General features: G+C 41.4%; 1 protein-coding gene across 1 annotated transcript in view; it reads right to left on the bottom strand.

Moving 5' to 3' along the window:
* Positions 1-24,130, bottom strand: part of STK32C (serine/threonine kinase 32C) — a 276,484-nt gene continuing 252,354 nt past the window's right edge. Inside the window, exons 9-12 of the mRNA XM_083149453.1 lie at positions 16,737-16,862; positions 15,608-15,739; positions 14,605-14,669; positions 1-8,215 (exon numbers count right to left, since the gene is read on the bottom strand). Coding sequence (XP_083005579.1) covers positions 8,062-8,215; positions 14,605-14,669; positions 15,608-15,739; positions 16,737-16,862 — 477 coding nt within the window. The 3' untranslated portion in view covers positions 1-8,061. The remainder of the gene's footprint in view (positions 8,216-14,604; positions 14,670-15,607; positions 15,740-16,736; positions 16,863-24,130) is intronic.

Below are 24,130 nucleotides of genomic sequence, written 5' to 3'. Positions count from 1 at the left end.
TATGAAACGTAGGCAGACTCTCTTTAATGTTATTAATAATTGTATCATTTAACAGCATCAATAAAATGTATAAAAATACAAATCATACCATGCCCGCAACTACTCAGGGACTACCTACTGTACAGTACAGACAGATATGGTATATACATTGCAATATTCACATACATTTTCAGTTAATACAATCCAAATGATTATTATGTACATTCAATACTCTGAAAATTTCCTAAGCCCCGGATCCTATATGTCACATTGCTGTTCTACTTATTACTACAGTATTGTACCTGTTTCAGTGTCCTAAAAACGCTGCAGGCGGCCATTTTGTGGAATGCACCAAAATTCAACCTCCTGCATGAAATCATTAAGATCTATGATATCATGAGGCAAAAACAATGATACTACTGTATATACAAGCTTGAGGGACTCCGACAAAATGGCTGCCTCCACTGTGAATATGCCATGATTGCCCTTTTCCACAGCAGAATTTATATTAAACAGTGTTATGTTCACCTCATGCAGAAGCTCACAAAGGCTTACTGAACATTTTGTTTATATAAATTGTAAAATACCCCTACTAAATTGGGTTAAAAGGCATAAAGTCATTTCTGTTACCCTGTTTTATGTCCATGCTAACAGAGGTATAGTATGTTGCAGACTATGGACCTATATCAGCATGTATAGAGAAATTGTAAATCGGGAGATTATCGAACAACTGCGCATATGCCACTCGCACAGAAATTGCCGCTGAATATGCAAAACCCATAACAAACTTATAACATAAGTTTGATTGACAGGAAGCCAGTCTTTATTGGGGTGGTTCTCTGACATCAGAGGTACAAAATGACACGTTTCAACATGCCATCTTTTACCATACTAACATTCTCAGAATGTCAATAATACCCCTTTCGCATTGCAATGCCAACCCGGCACCGACCTGGCCCTGTCGCTTTCACATTAAACCTGGGTCGCTCATTATACAGAGGGGGACCTTGTTTTAACCGTTCTTGTCCACACACCACCAACCCGGCAATTACCCAGGTCCGAGGTGTAAAAGGGGAGTATGTCACATCTGAAATGTCACCACCTGAAATTTTCAGGCTGAAAAGTCAACATCTTTGAATGCTGTCAGTTGGGTTTAGGCACCGCCTTGAGGTTTAGGGTAATGCTGTGGGAGGAGCGTAGGATTAGACTGCTGGGTGGTGTTAAGGTTAGGTTGGAGGGTGGGGTTAGGTTAAGCTGGAGGGTGGGGTTCGGCTGGATGGTGGCATTAGGCACTCAACAGGATGCTGTTCCATCAGACTTATGTTTCGGTACTACCGATCACCGCAGTGCCGGGACCCAGAAGATGACATTGGAGATGTTGCTGCCACCAGATCATTATGTTAACATATCCTATCAAAATATCTTCCATATAGACATCTAGAATGTCAACATGGTCACTGTCAACATGCATGTCGACATTTTGACCATGTTGCCATTCTCATGCCGACCTACGCTTCTGAATAGGAAGGTGAAAATGTTCTCTACCCTGTTAATAACAATAGCTGTAAGGAGGTAAATGCATGTTATAATGAAGGGTCAAAGAGTACAAATAACTGCACCGCAAGTACCAGGAAATACAGAAGTGGACGCTACAAGAGGAACTGGTGATGAGGCTAAGGTAGTTTTTATGTAGTCCACAAAAGAGTTTTACAAGTAGAAAGAAAATATGGATAATTGTCAAGCAGAAAACCAAAGGAGAATGAGGTTGACAAATGCCAAAAAAAACCCTAAATAAAATAACTGAAGAACAGCATGAGCTTGTACCCTGTTACTTGATACCCCTTTTCCACTGCCGCAATAACCCAGGTTACTTCCGGGTCTACCCAGGTAGTAGCCCAGTGGAAAGGGTCCCAGTGACCTGGGAATCCAGTTATTTACCAGAGTTGGGCATAGTGACCCTGTTTAAAACCCTGTGGAGAGTCGGCTCCCCGGCGCGCTTGGAGGTGAAGTTATCTCAAAGCGCCGGCAGAGGAAAGACCCCACAAACCCGGGTCCGGCCTGCAGTGTGAACAGGGTTTTGAGCTTTTGTGACACAGCTAAAAAAAAACGTGTTTATTTACCTGGGTCAGACCCTGGATTTTAGTTGAAATGAGACATAAAATACAACAGATAATTAATCTTGATGTCTTATGAATGTGTGATTACACAAATCACCCAATATTTGGATGTGGGCATTTGTAAGGGGAGATGCCGACCTTAACCCTTCAGTGCCAACATATCTGTAAAAGATGTGCAAAATATTCACTAAAAATACCGGCGTCGCTCACATTTGTTATATAATTCGAAATAAAATATGTTAAAACTGGTTATATTTCCTATATAAGGAAAACATTACAGGCCATTGTGATAAATAAAAATGTTTGCTTGGCAATTTTCACAACCATTTTGACAAATCCACTTGGCGCTCAAAGGGTTAATAAGGTTAAGGAGGAACCGACTTGTTTAAAGAAAGGACACAAAAGACTAGTGGGATGGACAATATTTTGGCACTATATATGTGTGGGTGTGTGTGTAATTCACGGCACTCAGCTATCTGTGGTACCTTAGGTATGTGATCACATAGTCATAGATATTCCGTACTCACCGAATCACACAGCATACTGGATTTTATTTCAATTCAGATAATGTTTGTTCAGTAATATTGCTATAATTTTTCAAGATACCCAAAGTCAAAGCCTGACAAATGATTGCAATATTTTGTAACAAACATTTAAGTGTAATCCAGGTCAGAGCATAATTAGGCGAGTACAAAGATTGTATGAGGATTTCTGTGTTTAAATGCTTTTCTAGAAGATCCATTTTGAATTCTACATTCTCCCAAATGTTTACACCTTTTTTACATCTTTTTTTACACACAAAAAAAATCTTCCCAGAAGGTACTTTACAAAAATAAAATGTGTGGTTATATAACTATAATAATGTTAGCAAATAAGTAATACTATAATATAAATATCTAGGTACTAGCCCCTCAAAGCGATGGAACAACATCAGAGTAATACCAGCGGCGGCAGGTGTGTGTGCCCAAACGGAGCAACACTTGAATTGTTCTGCGCTCAACACTTGAATTTCCCCCTATATATAATATAAACTATTAACAAAATAAAATAACCACATGATGGCATTGTGAAACTCAGAGTCTAGTTAGAATACCCAAGCTCCTCTCTGTGTCGCATTAGGTAACACCATTTTTTATATCCCAAAGGCACCAGGGCTCAGCTTAATTCCGACCGGTTTGCAATGTTGCACCAGGTGGGGCAGATGTGATTTGGGTGAGGTGTGTTCAAACTCTAATTTCAATTACAGTGGAATAATAGACTCCAATATTTACCCTGCACAGAAACAAAATAACCCCCCAATCCTAACTCTCGCTGCACATGTTACATTTGCGCCACATGCAGGGCCGGCTTAATATTGTCAGGGGCCCCTGGGCAGAACAGTAGCGGGGCCCCTGGGCAGAACCCCCATCATACACACATACCTATGGGCAGCGGCGGCTGCCAGGACATCCTCACCAGAGCTAGTTGGGGCTACTGCTGCTGTCTCAGCGCCTGTCCAGCCTGGGAAGAAGGAGGGGGATAATGCAGATGGAGGGAACTACACTGTGGGTGGTGGGAAGCGCTACTGATTTTGAAAAGACTGGCCGGAAGCTGATTGGCTGTGAGAAATCAGCCAATCCGCGTCCAGCCATTCTCTTGCTGTCCGGCAAATAGTGCCAGGGCCGGCGCCACCACTAGGCAAATCTAGGCATTTGCCTAGGGCGCCGGCCACTGGAGGGCGGCATTTTGCCCCCCCCCCCCCCAACACTGGCAGCACGGCGCACGCTGATCTCAGCCAATCAGCGTGCTGCCAGTGTTTTCACAACAGAAGCGCTTCCGCATAGCCCGGCGGATAGCGCTTGTTATTTCTAATGGACTACAGGGACCCCCGCTGCCTCCACCGCCAGCTTTAAATACACAGCGCCGAAGGACAGGTACCCCCCTCCCCCGGCACCGGACAGCGCCGCAGGACAGGTACCCCCCCCTCCCCCGGCACCGGGGCGCCCCCACCCCGACTCGCCTGGGGCGCTCCGGTGCCTTGCACCGGCCCTGAATAGTGCAGCGCACAGCACTACAATCTTCAATCCAGCCACCGCTGCCCGCCACCCACCCGCCGCCGCAGCTCCCCAGGGTAGTGCCGTTCTTCCCATTGGGGTGGGCCTCTAGGATCCATGGGCCCCTGGGCAACTGCCCATTGACGGCACTGCTCACATGCTCACTGCTCACAGCATTGCAGCTTTGCTATCAGGTCTGGATCAGGCCCAATGTGCCAACAGAAAGGAAGAAAGGTTACACTGCGCTACACAATAACCCAATATTAATGAAGGCCCAGCCTCATTTCCTTAAAAGAGGCAATATATTAGGAACGGACCCCGTGTAAACAGCACTATAAATACGGTACCGTATGGACTAATAACATCCACTGTTCCCCTTTTTATCCATTATTGCATTTTTTACATAATGTCTTGTCATTTTTATTATATGGTTTACATTAAAATGTCATCTTAAATTTTACACACTATTGGCACCTCTACTAATTAATTGTATTCTATAATTTTACTTCATTAATATCTGGTTATTGTGTAGCGCAGTGTACCCTTTCTTCCTTTCTATTACTACATATAAGGGGTTGACTACCCCTTGCAAACACTGCAGCTTGACAAGACATCTTTTATCTCTTGCGCCCCACAAACGTGTTGATAACTTGTTATCAACTCCCTTCTTGCCAATGTGCCAATAACAAGCTTGTTTACAGCACTGACAAAAACATTGAACGGTATGCATACCTCCCAACTGTCCCCATTTTCTCAGGACCATCCCAATTTTTTGGCTCGGTTTCATCTCCCGCCCGAGGCCAGCTGTGTCCTGAGGCTGTGGCATCCCAGCGAGGCTACGCCCTCTTTCACATAGACCATACCCCCTTTTCGGACACGCTGCGCAAGCGTTCCGTTTTCAAACGGGAAAAAAAAATGGGAGGGTCTGAATATTTTGCTAAATGATAATAGCTGTAAATTGTAGCATTAACATCTGTTACCACTAGATGGCGACATTTTACTCATTTCTTCTCAGTTCTTCTCAGTTCTGAAATCAGAGGAATTTGTGCAATGGATAAATCGTAATTTACTGAGTACTGTCGGAATATGTCGTGATTGATAAAATTGTAACTTCGCTGTTAAAATATGGACAAAAATAAATTACATATAAACAAAATAGGCTATTGCAGAACATTCATTTCACACAGCAATCTTAAAAGGTGAATTTCAATACTCAGTACCTGTTTCAAGAATTTAATTAAAAATGTTGTTATGTTGGATAATTATCCCAGGGATGTGGGCAAGAATAACATTATGCAACATTTTGCCATGTGAGGAAAGCAATGACCAATCAGTTTTCTTGGCACATTACAAGCTCAACCATTCAGCAGTTACAATTCCTTAAATCGGGATATGGGGTAATAACCACTGGGAGCTTCTCTATATCATGACTATGGTGTGCCTTGGTGATAAAAGAGATGATAAATTCCTCCAAACGTAACCATGGCAGTACACACTCGTACTTATCAGGCAGGTGGGACATAACCCTCAAATCGGGACATGTCCAACCTAGGGCAGTTGGAAGTTGGGATTCGAGATTGAATAACACTGAACCCAGGGGTTCCAGGGATCCCGGGATTAGAATATGGATTGCTGTCGGGAGTAGGAAATGTGGGTGTGAAGAATGGTGTGGAAGGGTGTAGGGAGCAGCAAGTGAGGCTGAGTGTAGGGAGCAGGTAGGGAGGATGGGTGTAAGCAACAGTGTGGGAGGGTGGGAGTAGGGAACGGTGACGGAGGGTGGGAGTAGGGAATAGTGATGGAGGGTGGGAGTAGAGAGTAAGGGAGGGTCAGTGTAGAGAGCAGTGAGGATGGATCGGAGTAGGGAGCAGTGAGGAAGGGTTCAGGAAACGGAGGGTGGGAGTAGGGAGCAGCGAGGGAGGGTCAGTGAAGAGAGCAGTGAGGATGGATCGGAGTAGGGAGCAGTGAGGAAGGGTGCAGGAAACGGAGTGTGGGAGTAGGGAGCAGTGAGGGAGGGTCAGTGTAGAGAGCAGTGAGGATGGATCGGAGTAGGGAGCAGTGAGGGAGGGTCAGTGTAGAGAGCAGTGAGGAAGGGTGCAGGAAACGGAGGGTGGGAGTAGGGAGCAGTGAGGGAGGGTCAGTGAAGAGAGCAGTGAGGATGGATTGGAGTAGGGAGCAGTGAGGGAGGGTCAGTGTAGAGAGCAGTGAGGATGGATCGGAGTAGGGAGCAGTGAGAAAGGGTGCAGGAAACGGAGGGTGGGAGTAGGGAGCAGTGAGGGAGGGTCAGTGAAGAGAGCAGTGAGGATGGATTGGAGTAGGGAGCAGTGAGGGAGGGTCAGTGTAGAGAGCAGTGAGGATGGATCGGAGTAGGGAGCAGTGAGGAAGGGTGCAGGAAATGGAGGGTGGGAGTAGGGAGCAGTGAGGGAGGGTCAGTGAAGAGAGCAGTGAGGATGGATTGGAGTAGGGAGCAGTGTGGGAGGGTCAGTGTAGAGAGCAGTGAGGATGGATTGGAGTAGGGAGAAGTGAGGGAGGGTCAGTGTAGAGAGCAGTGTGGATGGATCGGAGTAGGGAGCAGTGAGGAAGGGTGCAGGAAACGGAGGGTGGGAGTAGGGAGCAGTGAGGGAGGGTCAGTGAAGAGAGCAGTGAGGATGGATTGGAGTAGAGAGGAAACAGTGAGGGAGGGTGGGAATAAAGAGCAGCGAAGGGGGGGGCAGATTGGATGGATGTACGTAAATATCACTTACTATTAGGCGGGCAGTAATAGTTACAGCACCTGCAACATTTCAAATATAGCACCGGCCGCCAGTTAATGGGAGTTGGTGGTTAAGCAGCCAATTCAGGAACCACTGCTGCAGCCACTTCTCTGAAAGGGAGACAGTCTGCAAGCTACAATTGGCTGGATGTCGGTGCTGCATTTGAAATGCTGTGCATACACAACCTAATTCGAAGTGCCAACCCTGGGATTCAAATCCTGTCATTTTTGGGCCAAAATCCTGGGATCCTCCCAATCCATTTCCATTTCTGAGTTAGGCGATATGCAAAGTCTCAGAGAAACAGAGTTTCCAATCCACTGTCAGGGGATTAGTTTCTCCCACATTGCAGAGGGAAGAGAGTGGGCCGCTGACATCCGCTGAGGTCAGCTGCTCACCCCCGCACCTGTGTCACGGCTGCATTAGCATAGGAATGTCCAGAGTGTTCATGGGGACACCCCTGAAACACTGGGTGTGCCCATGGGTGCTACACATTGACGCCGCCCCACGCCCCCTGTACGCTCTGCTCTGTGCGAATGGGCCGGTCGAATAATCTATTAGCTACGCCTGCTCGCAAACAGAGCCGGCACATGTGCATAAAAGCTTATGTGTATGCGCAGAACCAAAACATTGCTCCGCTGCGCAAACGTGCGGGGGAGCGAACTAATTATAATGACCACCGGATTTCTGCAGTTGTCCATGGCGCTGAAGTAGGTAGAGACAGGTCCATAAACTTTTACATTTATCTGCAGTTTGTAGTAATATTGACCCCCCCTCCCCGCCCCCCACCCTGCCCAACAAGATACCCTAGAACAGTAACTAGAAAAAGCACAAACATCTTGCATTAATAGAACGCAAGAAGAAATATATTTAAAAAAAGGCATCTTATGTTATAATGTAACCAGTCCCAAGGCTCTGAGAACCTTCATCCTGTTTGCTGTGATCATCCCTGTAAAAATCTTCCAGTCATGTTAATAAAGAGTTCAGCATGAGATAATCTCTGGGGATTATTATAAAGAAAACAGAGTCAGTTATCTGCACCTTCTATTTCCATGACATTCATGTTGTGCAGCCTTGTTTCGCTGGACTGTGTAGCGGCGTTTCATTAAGTGTCCGTATATGCAGCCTGAGCGCGGCATTCAGGACCTCTGCAGCTTCAGGATCTCGTTCCCAGGAGACAGATAACTAATTGGCGCTGCCGCCAGGAGAGCAGACTGAAGCGCACATGTTGAGGGTGGAACTTTCTGCTTCGTCTTCTGGGTCCGCTTCCACTTCTGCCTCCACCTCGTCGGTTGACTCTTGGCCTGACAGAGATCCCATATCCGGAGTCTTCTTTAGCCTAAGTAAAAGAGAGAGTTACTTGCAGCATTTCATGGCCCTACACGTAACAGAGCATTTACATCATAAAAAATATTAAAAGGTACAAAATCATCATAACTAAAGGGGCAACTTACTCGCGGCACAGAGTAAGTCTTGAGCCGGTGGACTGATACGTTGCCCATGTGGACTATGTCATCATTGGGTACAAAACAGTGAGAAAAACACGTCGACCGTTTGACTGTTGACACAATGTTTGTGTCGACCTAAAGCATGTTAACCCATTTGAAATGTCAACCGAAGCTGTGCTGACCTATAGTGGTTGACCCAATACATGACGATCTTTGGTTGGTCAACTCAATGACCCATACCCGAGAGTTTGTGGCACCAAAAACTAGTGAAAGTACATTGCAGAAACTACCATTTTGATGGGCTTTTGACAAGTAGCAAACAAACACCTGGGCTCCTGAAGCATTAGATAATTAGTAACGGTACAAAATATCTTGTTTTGCTTTTCAAATGTTATTTTCCCTTTTAATTAAATCAATGTTTTCCCTGTGACATAGTGATTCCCTGCAACCTTGTTTCTGAAACTATTGTGTCATAGTGTATAGATGGGGCAGGATAATGCTTCATTTGCTCCGATTTTAATTATTGCAACCTAATTACTCCAATGCTTAGTCAGAAGTATGCAGCTAGCTTGCCAGGTACAGATTAGGTCATTAACATGTGATGGCTGCCAGTACCGGGAACAATGATTCAGTTACCGGGAAACATTATTCAGTTAACCGGAAACATTATTCAATTACCGGGAAACATTATTCTATTACCAGCCTGATAGAAGGCAGATCTGCACACTGGTTCCCTGCAAGCTGTACAAGAAGTAAGTATACACACTGCAGCAGACGAGACCTAAAAAATACACACTGAGCATCATGAAAAAATGTGTGCTCAAATCTATAATACTATCCTATATTCTAAAACTATTATACTATCCTATATTCTAAAACTATAATACTATCCTATATTCTAAAACTATAATACTATCCTATATTCTAAAACTATAATACTATCCTATATTCTAAAACTATAATACTATCCTATATTCTAAAACTATAATACTATCCTATATTCTAAAACTATAATACTATCCTATATTCTAAAACTATAATACTATCCTATATACTAAAACTATAATACTATCCTATATTCTAAAAGGATAATACCATCCTATATTCTAAAACTATACTATCCCCTATTATAAAACTATAATACTATCCTATATACTAAAAGTATAATACCATCCTATATTCTAGAACTATAATACAATCCTATATTATAAAACTATAATACTATCCTATATTCTAAAACTATAATACCATCCTATATTCTAAAACTATACTATCCCCTATTATAAAACTATAATACTATCCTATATACTAAAAGTATAATACCATCCTATATTCTAGAACTATAATACAATCCTATATTATAAAACTATAATACTATCCTATATTTTAGAACTATAATACTAGCCTATATTCTAAAACTATAATACTATCCTATATTCTAAAACTATAATACCATCCTATATACTAAAACTATAATACTATCCTATATTCTAAAACTATAATACTATATTCTAAAAGTATAATACTATCCTATATTCTAAAACTATAACACCATCCTATATTCTAAAACTATAATACAATCCTATATTCTAAAACTATAATACTATCCTATATTCTAAAACTATAATACTATCCACTATTCTAAAACTATAATACTATCCTATATTCTAAAACTATAATACTATCCTATATTCTAAAACTATAATACTATCCTATATTATAAAACTATAATACTATCCTATATTATAAAACTATAATACTATCCTATATTCTAAAACTATAATACTATCCTATATTCTAAAACTATACTATCCCCTATTATAAAACTATAATACTATCCTATATACTAAAAGTATAATACCATCCTATATTCTAGAACTATAATACAATCCTATATTATAAAACTATAATACTATCCTATATTTTAGAACTATAATACTAGCCTATATTCTAAAACTATAATACTATCCTATATTCTAAAACTATAATACTATCCTATATTTTAGAACTATAATACTAGCCTATATTCTAAAACTATAATACTATCCTATATTCTAAAACTATAATACCATCCTATATACTAAAACTATAATACTATCCTATATTCTAAAACTATAATACTATATTCTAAAAGTATAATACTATCCTATATTCTAAAACTATAATACCATCCTATATTCTAAAACTATAATACAATCCTATATTCTAAAACTATAATACTATCCTATATTCTAAAACTATAATACTATCCACTATTATAAAACTATAATACTATCCTATATTCTAAAACTATATTAATATCCTATATTCTAAAACTATAATACTATCCTATATTCTAAAACTATAATACTATCCTATATTCTAAAACTATAATACTATCCTATATTTTAGAACTATAATACTAGCCTATATTCTAAAACTATAATACTATCCTATATTCTAAAACTATAATACCATCCTATATACTAAAACTATAATACTATCCTATATTCTAAAACTATAATACTATATTCTAAAAGTATAATACTATCCTATATTCTAAAACTATAACACCATCCTATATTCTAAAACTATAATACAATCCTATATTCTAAAACTATAATACTATCCTATATTCTAAAACTATAATACTATCCACTATTCTAAAACTATAATACTATCCTATATTCTAAAACTATAATACTATCCTATATTCTAAAACTATAATACTATCCTATATTATAAAACTATAATACTATCCTATATTATAAAACTATAATACTATCCTATATTCTAAAACTATAATACTATCCTATATTCTAAAACTATACTATCCCCTATTATAAAACTATAATACTATCCTATATACTAAAAGTATAATACCATCCTATATTCTAGAACTATAATACAATCCTATATTATAAAACTATAATACTATCCTATATTTTAGAACTATAATACTAGCCTATATTCTAAAACTATAATACTATCCTATATTCTAAAACTATAATACTATCCTATATTTTAGAACTATAATACTAGCCTATATTCTAAAACTATAATACTATCCTATATTCTAAAACTATAATACCATCCTATATACTAAAACTATAATACTATCCTATATTCTAAAACTATAATACTATATTCTAAAAGTATAATACTATCCTATATTCTAAAACTATAATACCATCCTATATTCTAAAACTATAATACAATCCTATATTCTAAAACTATAATACTATCCTATATTCTAAAACTATAATACTATCCACTATTATAAAACTATAATACTATCCTATATTCTAAAACTATATTAATATCCTATATTCTAAAACTATAATACTATCCTATATTCTAAAACTATAATACTATCCTATATTCTAAAACTATAATACTATCCCCTATTATAAAACTATAATACTATCCTATATTCTAAAACTATAATACTATCCCCTATTATAAAACTATAATACTATCCTATATACTAAAAGTATAATACCATCCTATATTATAAAACTATAATACTATCCTATATTCTAAAACTATACACTATCCTATATTCTAAAACTATAATACTATCCTATATTCTAAAACTATAATACCATCCTATATTCTAAAACTATAATACTATCCTATATTTTAGAACTATAATACTAGCCTATATTCTAAAACTATAATACTATCCTATATTCTAAAACTATAATACTATCCTATATACTAAAACTATAATACCATCCTATATTCTAAAACTATAATACCATCCTATATTCTAAAACTATAATACTATCCTATATACTAAAAGTATAATACCATCCTATATTCTAGAACTATAATACAATCCTATATTATAAAACTATAATACTATCCTATATTCTAAAACTATATTACCATCCTAAATTCTAGAACTATAATACAATCCTATATTATAAAACTATAATACTATCCTATATTCTAAAACTATAATACTATCCTATATTCTAAAACTATAATACTATCCTATATTCTAAAACTATAATACTATCCTATATTCTAAAACTATAATACCATCCTATATTCTAAAACTATAATACTATCCTATATTCTAAAACTATACACTATCCTATATTCTAAAACTATAATACTATCCTATATTCTAAAACTATAATACTATCCCCTATTATAAAACTATAATACTATCCCCTATTATAAAACTATAATACTATCTTATATTCTAAAACTATAATACTATCCCCTATTATAAAACTATAATACTATCCTATATACTAAAAGTATAATACCATCCTATATTCTAAAACTATAATACCATCCTATATTCTAAAACTATAATACAATCCTATATTCTAAAACTATACACTATCCTATATTCTAAAACTATAATACTATCCTATATTCTAAAACTATAATACAATCCTATATTCTAAAACTATACACTATCCTATATTCTAAAACTATAATACCATCCTATATTCTAAAACTATAATACCATCCTATATTCTAAAACTATAATACTATCCTATATACTAAAACTATAATACTATCCTATATTCTAAAACTATAATACTATCCTATATTCTAAAACTATAATACTAGCCTATATTATAAAACTATAATACAATCCTATATTATAAAACTATAATACAATCCTAGGTACTTGTGTATTATCACGGCGCCCATCGCATCGCATACCATAAGGCATGCGATGGTATGTGATGCGATGCGATATCGCGAGATATTGTACAATATCATACAATTTTAAAATTGTATGGCATTGTATATGGCATACAATGCGATGGGATGTGATTATAAGTTGTATAAGCACCCTAATGGGTGCTTACAATGTTAAATACACCCCCACGCCACCCCCACTATAAACGTGAACCCGAAGCGTGGCGAGCGCAGCGAGCCCGCGAGGGGCGGTGGTACGTGTCCTACGACCTTTTCATACCACCACTATCCACGTCGGCGTGGAGTTGATTTTATAAAGTGTGGTGAGCGCAGGGAGCCACCGAGCCCGAAGCGTGGCGAGTGCAGCGAGCCCCGCAAGGGGACGCGCATAACTTCACAGGTATACGCGTCCGCTCGCCACACTTCGGGCTCCACGCCGACGTGGATAGTGGGGGTATTAGGGTGCTTATACAATTTTTTATCGCATAAGGGGCTAAAATCGCATCGCATAAAATCGGGTGTATGGGGGGGACGGCAGGGCGGTGAGGGGCACCGGGGGAGGCAGCAGGGGAGGCGGCGGGGACCCGGGACAAGGTCCGTTGCCACGGGGCCCGCGAGCGTCTCACGCGCGCGCCCCTGTCGGGAGCCGGCCACAAAGTTAAGGCTGGCTCCATCTGTATCGCATATGCTGTAACATATGCGATAATTATGGCAAAGGACAGCTCTTGCGTTAAGAGCTGTCCTTTGCGGTGAGTCAGCGGGTCCCGGCGGCTCCCCCCAACCTCCCTTACCTGGCACTGTACTGCTGCGGCGGGGGGCTGGCTCTCCTCCTCCCTGCACCCGGAAGAGGATCACAGGTCCGAGCAGCACAGCTCTGTGCTGTTGGTGCGGGGCGGCGGGGGTCAGTGCGGGGCGGCGGGGGTCAGTACGGGGCGGTGGTGGGTCGGTGCGGGGTGGCAGTGGGTTGTGTTAGAAGCCCATAGGCTTCAATGGGGCATCGCCAGATTTTTCTGGCGATGCCCCCCGCCACGGTAACCCGGCAGGGGATGCTTAGAGCATCCCAAAATGCGGTAAGAGCCCCGATAACGGGATTTTTACCCCATTTTTAGTTTAGAGAATCTCCCCCATTATCATGCCTATCATCTAGTGCAGTGGTAGCCAACCCTAGCCCTCGAGAGCTACCAACAGTTCACATTTTCCAGACAACCTAGCTGCTGCACAGCTGCACTCATTAATCACTGACACATTTTAAAAGATACACAGATGGAGCTAATTAGCTCACTTGTGATTCAGTGAGGAGACCTGCAAAACATGCACTGTTGGTAGCTCTCGAGGACTAGGGTTGGCTACCCCAGATCTAGTGTGTATGCACAATATTGTTAACAATGAACATTGCAATGGATCGCAGAGATCTGTGGTCCAGTGATGGTTGAAAAACATCCCCCACTTGCGTGAATGACAGAATACTGTACAGTTGAGAATCACCCCAGCATGACTTTTTATATAAAACATAGTATTTGTATAAAAATAAAAGGAAAAATGAGGGAAGATCATCATGTCAGCAGTTATTGGCAGACTAATGCTATGTACTATTCTGTATTTGGGAATAAAAATGCTCAGTGATGTCACTTACTTTTCGCGGTTGAAAATGACAAACTCTTGCTGTATTGTATCCAGGCATTCCTGCAGGAAGTCATCCTGTTAATGCAAAGTCACAACATAAGAGACAATGGCAGTTTCCAAGGCTATAAAAGGCCTAGTTGTGTGTAGATCACGCGCCAGCCCTGTACAGATTGCAGTATATTACTGTTAGCGCCCATAGCAAAAGTCTATCTGTTTTGATATATACGGTATATAATATATATAGCCTTTGCCCTTCTGCTTAACGAGAGGTTTCTGTCCTCCCTGAGCTCGTCTTAGGATATATATATGCAGAGAAGAGAGAAACGTCACTCCAGGACTTGTGAAAAACCGCAAAGTTTACTGCTGATGGTCTGTGCCATTTCGAGAGTGTAGCTCGTCATCAGGACACTACGATGTCATAGTGTGTGCCAGATACAGCATATTTCCACATGAGGATAATGTGAAAAATCCAGACTAGGTTTCAGATCAGCAGCAGCAGCAACAGGAAAATTCAATCCAGTCCAGGTTTCCTAACTGATATGATCTGGGTTGGGCTGATTGAGCAGCACCTGTGCTCTCCTGATATAAGTGTTTCCAGGGCAGAGGTAAGTACTCCTGGTGGTAGAATAGCTGCCCAGGTGATAGGCCGGGGGTGTGGCTGATGGTAGGGAGCTTCCTGAAGTGTTTGTACACCTGTATGCTGCAATTCTGTAACCATTATTGCTGTGCTGATTACCGGGTATGCAGTTTACCTGTGACAATTTATATGGCATTATTACTGCCACACAGCTGGTGCCATGTACTAAATTATTGACTAGTTGGGATTACTAAGGAGATTTACACAGCAAATGTACATTGAAAAAGAATCCCACTTTTTCACTGTAGGACCTCTTTCCCCTGGGCACAAGCATTTCCCTGGTGGGTCATAGAGCTTACACGGCCCAGCAGGGTGTCAGAGTGTACTGGAATAAAGTGAGAGATTGTTGTATACATAGAGCAGCTGCTGGACTTACAGACTGAGAGCTGTCTTTACTGTTATCTCGTGACTTGTTCTTTGCCAGTCGCTTCTTCTTTTTATGGAGCGGTCTGGATTCTAGGATCATCTCTTCAAGCTCAAATGTGGGATCACAATGTAACCTGCCTTTCTGTAGACAAGAAAGTACTGATAAAAAGAGACTAATGCATAGACAATTACAGAGCGTAACAATGGAATATATATGTGTGTATATGTGTGTGTGTGTGTATTTACCGAATATATATCTGACTAGAAAGACAGTGCAAAGCAAAAGCTTCAAAAGTTAGTAGATGTAGTTTCACTTGCTGCCAATAGATGGTAGTATAAGCCCGCTCAAAGCAAATGCTTCCAAAGCTAGTAGATGTAGTTACACATCCTGCCAACAGATGGCAGTGTTTCAGAGTCACACAGGGCAGGATGCACTAAGCTTTAACTTGGTGAATGATAAACAGCCAACCAATCAGCTCCAACCTGACATTTTTTAAACACATTCAGTGATGTGGCAGGTCGGAGCTAATTGGCTGGCTGTTGATCACTGTCCATTTTATCACTTTGAAGCTTAGTGCATCTGGCCTACAGACACGATATATATATATAGTAGGGTCCAAATTTAAACAATATATCAGTCGTTGATCATGGGTGTCTTAACTCTATAGGTCTGTGAACAACACCATTCACAGAAATATCAGGCCAGTCCGGCAGCACAGCTGGTGCTAATATGCATTGCCGGTCACAGGAACTGCCGACAATGACGTCACATCTGGGTGAGAAAATTCAAATACACACCCATTTGTGATGCCTGTCCTCATTCTTAAGTGTGTATAATTATGCTTAACCAATCGGTCGCTCTGTTGGTGGATCCAATGGTATAGTGTTACTGTCGTTTATGTTTTTGAGACATTAAACTTTCATGGAATGGCCATGGGTGCAAGGTGCGCTCCCTCCCCAAGACCATGAAAGGCTTTTTTTGAGATATCAGCTCTGCGAAACGTGATGCCGAGGCCTCGTCAGAGTGACACATGTGCTAGATACAAGAGCAGCATCTCCAGGCCCTCCCCCAAATTCTGCTAAAAGCAATGTACAATTCTGCCCCTACATTAAAGAGAAATGATAGAAAAATTACTTGCATTTGGAACAAAACCTGGTTCCACTTTCTTCTCCAGAATATCTTCCCAGACAATATCTGCTAGGTACGCTGAGGTCTGCATATCCAGGAGAGAAGAACAGCGATGTTCAGGGTTCACCGTCAATAGCTGCAGGACAAAAGAAGAGAAAACACACGTTTAGCCATAAAAGCAGCAGCTATTAACTCTACGCTATAGAAATGTCAGTTCTTAAGATGATGCTGAAAGCAGCTGCATTCATTCTCTGATGGTGAATACCTGGTGGACAATAAGCAGCATTGACTGTAACAATGACAGTGTCAAAAGATGCCTAGCGACTCTCAAATTCTGTGCACAGAACCCATCAACAGTGATGGAGCAGACGTGATGAAATAATACATATAATTGACATGAATATAAATGACATTTCATAAAAAATATAAACTTAAAGTACTGTAGATTTGGAGAAGAACTTTACAGTGCCCATGAACTATCTACAATGTTTGTGTGTGTGTGTGTGTGTGTGTGTGTGTATGTGTGTGTGTGTGGTTGTTCTACGATAACTCTCGAAAGCTTAAGGGATGATCTAAGTTCGAAGATGGGTTTAATCGGACGAGCCCTTAAGGGTTCTGTCATAAGGGTCCATGCTATTTCTGTTGTTTTCATGCATTTTGATATGTCGTTGGAAAGCTTATGACTTTCTGAATACAAAACAATAAAACAGTGGGCCCTTAAAGGCCTATAAGGGTCCATTAAATAAAAAAACATTTTTACTTGACAAAACTTTTGACAAACTGAATTTAATGAGACTCATCGGCAGAGTGGTCTGTGAATCGAACAGTGTAGATATCATTGTGGAATCCATGTGAGATCGATCTCCAGTCAGGTATTTTTTCTCTTCGTTGTTTGCTTATTCATTTAGGGTTTTGGGGATCTTTGGGAAGGGTAGGTGGATAGTTGGAGACTTGTTTTGGCTGCAGCAGCTTCAGTCCTGTTGTGGTTGGGAAGGGTAGGTGGATAGTTGGAGACTTGCTCTGGCTGCTGCAGTAGCTCCTGCCCTGCTGTGATTGGGAAGGGTAGGTGGATAGTTGGAGACTTGCTTTGGCTGCTGCAGTAGCTCCTGCCCTGCTGTGGTTGGGAAGGGTAGGTGGATAGTTAGAGACTTGCTCTGGCTGCTGCAGTAGCTCCTGCTCTGCTGTGATTGGAAAGGATAGGTGGATAGTTAGAGACCTGCTCTGGCTGCTGCAGTAGCTCCTGCTCTGCTGTGGTTGGGAAGGGTAGGTGGATAGTTGGAGACTTGCTCTGGCTGTTGCAGTAGCTTCTGCTCTGCTGTGATTGGGAAGGGTAGGTGAATAGTTGGAGACTTGCTGTTCCTGCTGCAGCAGCTCCTGCCCTGCTGTGGTTGGGATGGGAAGGTGGATAATTAGAGACCTGCTCTGGCTGCTGCAGTAGCTCCTGCTCTGCTGTGGTTGGGAAGGGTAGGTGGATAGTTGGAGACTTGCTTTGGCTGTTGCAGTAGCTTCTGCTCTGCTGTGATTGGGAAGGGTAGGTGGATAGTTAGAGACCTGCTCTGGCTGCTGCAGTAGCTCCTGCTCTGCTGTGGTTGGGAAGGGTAGGTGGATAGTTGGAGACTTGCTCTGGCAGCTGCAGTAGCTTCTGCTCTGCTGTGATTGGGAAGGGTAGGTGGATAGTTAGAGACCTGCTCTGGCTGCTGCAGTAGCTCCTGCTCTGCTGTGGTTGGGAAGGGTAGGTGGATAGTTGGAGACTTGCTCTGGCTGCTGCAGTAGCTCCTGCTCTGCTGTGGTTGGGAAGGGTAGGTGGATAGTTGGAGACTTGCTCTGGCAGCTGCAGTAGCTTCTGCTCTGCTGTGATTGGGAAGGGTAGGTGGATAGTTAGAGACCTGCTCTGGCTGCTGCAGTAGCTCCTGCCCTGCTGTGGTTGGATAGGGAAGGTGAATAGTTGGAGACTTGCTGTTCCTGCTGCAGCAGCTTCTGCCCTGCTTTGGTTGGGGTGTCGGGTTGTTTCTACCCAGTTTGTTTAATCACTGTTGTTTCCAAGTGTACAGTGCAATTCTTATTCTGACTTCACCATGCATGTCGGCATAGAGGTAGAAAATAATGGTGTGCCGAGCGTAGCAGGCCATGCGAGGGTGAGCATGACACTTATTGGGGGTCCAAGGTGACAGTTATCAACATTGACACAAATATTTTTGGAAACACCCATGTCGACCTTTTGACCCCGTCGACCTATTGCACCTCGACCTTTTGGGGCGACCTATTGACTGTCTATCCAATAATCTACACCCGTACAGTCTATGTTGGACAAGACTGTATTAAGCCACTGACAACCGAGTCACAAATTTTTAAAGCAACGTCTTTGTTTACAGCAGATGTCTGAAAGAAGGGCCTGATTCAGACATGCTCGCTAGGCACACTAGCATGTTAATGGATGTGTACGCTTACACATCCTCTCACATGTGGCCACAAGGAGAAAAAATAAATTCGATGGTCGCTCCCCATCGAATGATTTTCCTCCCTTCGTAGATAAAAGTAAGTCTATACTTACTTTTATCCTGGACGGAGATGGCCGAGATCGGTGTGGGTGCTGCTGTCATGTGACATCAGCCGCCCGCCCCAAGCAGATCATGGACACACCCACATTCTGATGGGCCCACCCAGCATTTCCGTTGGTGCGTCCACCATTTTTGTGGCACGCGCATGAAATGCTGGGCAGACCCCAGCAACCTCCCCTGCCTGCCCATCACATCAGTGAATGAACGCCCCAGCGAGTGTAATTTTGTGGAAACAAAATACAAAGGCCCTTTTGGTATTACAAAGAAACCTTGATGCGTCTGGCTCCAGTCTAAAACACCGTGAGTGTGGTACGCTATCCTCTCTAAGACCTCTACCTTGAATCATATATAAAGATACCTTGATGCGTTTTCATCCACCATCTTGGATGTGAGTGGGGGTACGCCAATATATATTCATTCCCTGATATATAACTTTGGGATAACCTCCATGAAAGATACCTTGATGAGATTTAACCCACCGAGTAACCAGTGAGTGGGGGTACGCTTATCTATCCTTCCTGTCAGCAAATAAAAGTGTGTTTGAAAAAGATACCTTTATGGGATTAAAATATATAACGCTTAAGTGAGTAGAGGTACGCCCCTGGAGTAGACCTCGTGACAAATATAGAATTTGGGAGAAATCAACTCTTCTATCATACCTTGAACTTTATTATCAATTTTTATTGAATTTCATTTGTTCACACAATGTATATTTTCTTCATTTTATGACTTTCTTGAGAGACATACGAAAAAAACACGGATTTCACACCTTAAAAGAATTCATTCAAGGGACCGATACACTTACCTCCCTCCCATTGAGACATATGAAAGGGAAGTACTCCTGACCTTATACTTGTGCACATTGATTTTGTTCACTTTATTTTCACAATATTTTTGTATTTAGTTTTAATTTTAGCGCTGTGTACTGTTTCTGGATCTTAAAACCATTTCTTCCATTTGTTCAACTCCAAGGACCTTTTTTTGGTGTAGGTCCTATTAAGTTCCAGAAACCACTCATAGCTGCTTTTAGCGCAAAACTTCAGTCACGCACAAAATTTGTTTTGTTCTATCACTCTGGGGGCTTGCATGTTCAAACCCCCACCATCGGGAGCGGGGCGAATTTGGACCTGTGCGATCAGATCTGAATCGCACCCTAATAACCAAGAGCCAAAAAGCCGGATCACAGATAACAGCAAGAGAATCTTCCTGAGGACATGGGTTCTAACCCCTCTGTCAGCTCCTTGGGAGAATAAATGTCCTAGCGTTAGTTGACTCTGGATCGGGGTGCTGGATGGCCTCCCGACAGTCGGGATTCCGGCGGTCGGTAGACTGCTGTCGGAATACCGACTGTTAAAAGCCCGACAGTTGGGATCCCAACTTAAAAGGGCTATTCTCCCTTGTGGGGGTCCACAAGGGGCTTCATAGCACTCACCCCCCTGTTGGAGTCCCGGCAGTCGGGATTCAGACATCAGTCTATTGACCGTTGGAATCCCGCCTGCTGCTGGTTATATAGGAATACTCCTAAATAAACAGCTGTCTCTGAAACAGCTTTTCTGCCCATAAATGCACAATTAACCGACGGTATAATGGTTAGCATTACCACCTCACAGCACTGAGGTCATGGGTTAGATTCCCACTATGGCCCTAACTGTGCGGAGTTTATATATTCTCCCCGTGCTTTAATGGGTTTACAACGGTCACTTCGGTTTCCTCCCACAATCCAAAAATATACTGGTAGGTTGTTTGGCTCCTAACAAAAATTAACCCTAGAATGTCTGTGTGTGCGTGTACATGTGGTAGGGAATATAGATTGTAAGCTCCACTGGGGCAGGAACTGATGTGAATGTTCAACTATACTCTGTAAAGCGCTGCGGAATATGTGTGCGCTATATAAGAAACTGTTAATAAATTAATTAATTAACCAGAGATAACCATGAGATCCCCATGACAGTTCCCAGCCAGGATAGGATATGGCCCGGCAGCTTGTACACAGTATATATAGGCAGAGAGAATAAACTCTGAGCCATCACCTGCTGTTACTACAGCAGCTTATCTTAAAGATGTTATTGGCCATCTGTAGAAACTGCAAAAACATGACTTTAAAATGTCAACTCTAAATGCTGTTGATGGCACTATCATAGATGTAATTGCTTTTAAGGGTGATATATTGGGCTGAAGAGATTTTTTAATGGCTTAGTTCAATCCCCCCTCTGCCTATTGCACAATCTATTCTCTATTAAATACAAATGATCAAACCATCGTTCCCCAGCCTTGTCATTATGGGCTATCACGACGCTCACACAAAAGAACATCCCAGACTTTGAACATTGCACCTTTGGATTTGATCAATGTAAACGTTATTTTAGTTTCAACGCAACCTAGATCGGACCAATTGGGAGCCGATGAGAAGCTGTCTGAAACCGTGCTGCAAATTGCTGGCGCAATCGCAAATTATGGGCAAAGCGGCTTCATTCGATTTATGTCCTGATTATTACACCAGGCGTCACATACTGTACATGGGTTCAGTATTATTTACCTGCAATCAAAATCCAGATGGCCAAAATACCGACAACAATTTACCGACAAGGTCAATATACCGGCATGGTCAAAATACCAACATTTAAAATATAGACATGTCAAAAAGTATACACAAGTTTTTCATATTTTTTTGTTGTTGTGTATGTTGACATAGGTTGACATGAACCCAGTATGAGTGTACCACGTCCGCTTGCCATGCTTCGGGCGCACTATTAATTTCCCCCTGCATGTCCACTGGGATGGTAAAGTATGAACAAGTCGGTTTCGATAAAAAAAAAACTCATGAAAAACTCATGTCAACTTTTTGACCTGTCTACAAATGTCGGCGTTTTGACCTTGCCGGTATTTTGACCGTTGGTCAATGGTTGTCTGTATTTTTACCATCGGGATTTTGACTGTAGGTATATTGACTGCATCCCCTGGACACTTAGGTCCAATATACGCCCATGTTTTAGCTAATTTATTTTAATGCACAACAAATGCATTCATTATTGCAGCGGTTCTCAAACTGTGGGTCCCGACCTTCTCAGCATGGGGTCACAACTCCATGTTGCTGACCATCAGGCTGATGACTTTTAGAATCTCAGTAATTTATTCAAGGAGTTTGAATAGTCTGTTGAATTGTCTGTTATGTTAGACTCCTCCCATCATTCTGTGCCGCCACAATGCTGCCATGTACAGTATGTGCTGTCTGCGGACTACACATGTGATGTGATGGCCTTCTGCAGTAACTTGCTGGGGTCCTGTAATTATTTTTATTGTCAGATGGGGTCCCAGAGTAATGCTGCTTTCCCACTGCAGACCAGTTTAAAGTACTGGTAATCTTAAATGGTATTCAAAACGGTATTAGCATTCCCACTGCAGCAGATTACCGTTTTAAATACCATTTAAGTACCATTCCCATTGCAGTGAACCGTGTAAAATGTAGAGTGCCTACCCCCCCCCCCCCCCCAGTGTAAAGAGTGCCTAATCCCCCCCCCAAGTGTAAAGAGTGCCTAACCCCCCGTACCTGCCCTGTGCCCCCACCTCCCCTCCCCTTGTACTTACCTGCACGGGGATGCAGGGCAGTTGGGAGGCAGCGGGGGTCCATGCAGGGTACAGGCAATCCCAGTGCCTGATGAGAACTAGTAGTTCTCACTTTGCGCATATGTAATGAGTGCACGTGCATACTAATGAGCCGCTCATTACATATGCGCATATGTAATGAGCGGCTCTTTATTATGCACGTGCACTCATTATACATGCACAAAGTGAGAACTACTAGGTCTTATCAGGCACAAGGACTGCCTGGAGGCTAAATAACGTTTAAGAGGCATTCCCACTGCCTCTTAAACGTTATTTTAACGTGTAGGACTCTGCTTTAAAAACGGGTTGAAATACCATTTTAACTTTAAACGGTATTTCAACTCTGGCACTTTCCCACTGCAGCCTTAAAACGGTAAATTGCGCTGAAAATCGGCAATTTACCGTTTTTTAGCTGCAGTGGGAAAGGGGCATGATAGTTTGAGAACCCCTGCACTATTGTGTAACAACTAAAGCAGAAACACTTTGTTGCCTTATGTACAAAACAATGCTTAACCACATGCACAAAAAACAATATACTGTATGTATGCAGTAACCACCAAAAGCATCAGTTACAGTACAAGCAGCTTCTTCTGTCTCTGTCATTCTCATCACACTATCTGTACTGTCTCTGCACCTAATCAACAAATAATACGGTTTCTCAAGCATAAATGCATATTCTATCTGGTCTGTATCTGTTCACTATGAATGAACATGTCCCTTCTTGTACTCAACCTTCACTATAACGCCACACAAGCAGGGGTAAATTGCACAATCATGCAAACTTGCACTGACACCTACACTCACCATCCACTTGCAAACGCAGGATTTATAGAGGGGGATTCTAGAGTGGGGGGTTCTGCCACTCTAAAAACCAACGAAATTGAAAAGGTTTTCACATATACATATATATGGAATATTTTACAAATTGGACAGCTTTATTTTAAAACATATTCTAATAAAGATTAAAAAACGATTTTAACTCATACACTCCTCTTAAAATTACTCTTGTGCGCCAACAAAAAAGACATTCTTCCCTGTCCCTTTTTTCTGTTGTTACATATATTGTCTTTGGCTGCACCCCCTCTGAGATTTATAATCGATAATGTCTCGCTTGGGGTAACTTTTGGTGCTGTAGCACCTGCTTGTGCGGATATATCCCTTTCCCCCCATCCCCAAAAAATCTCAAATGTACTAATCCCTGACCGGCGCATCATCGCAAGTCAGGGTATAGCCATATGGGCTT

The sequence above is a fragment of the Crinia signifera genome, chromosome 6 (assembly GCF_055691185.1).
Source record: "Crinia signifera chromosome 6, ASM5569118v1, whole genome shotgun sequence".
Taxonomy (NCBI): Eukaryota; Metazoa; Chordata; class Amphibia; order Anura; family Myobatrachidae; genus Crinia; species Crinia signifera.
This window is presented reverse-complemented; position numbering and strand designations above follow the sequence as displayed.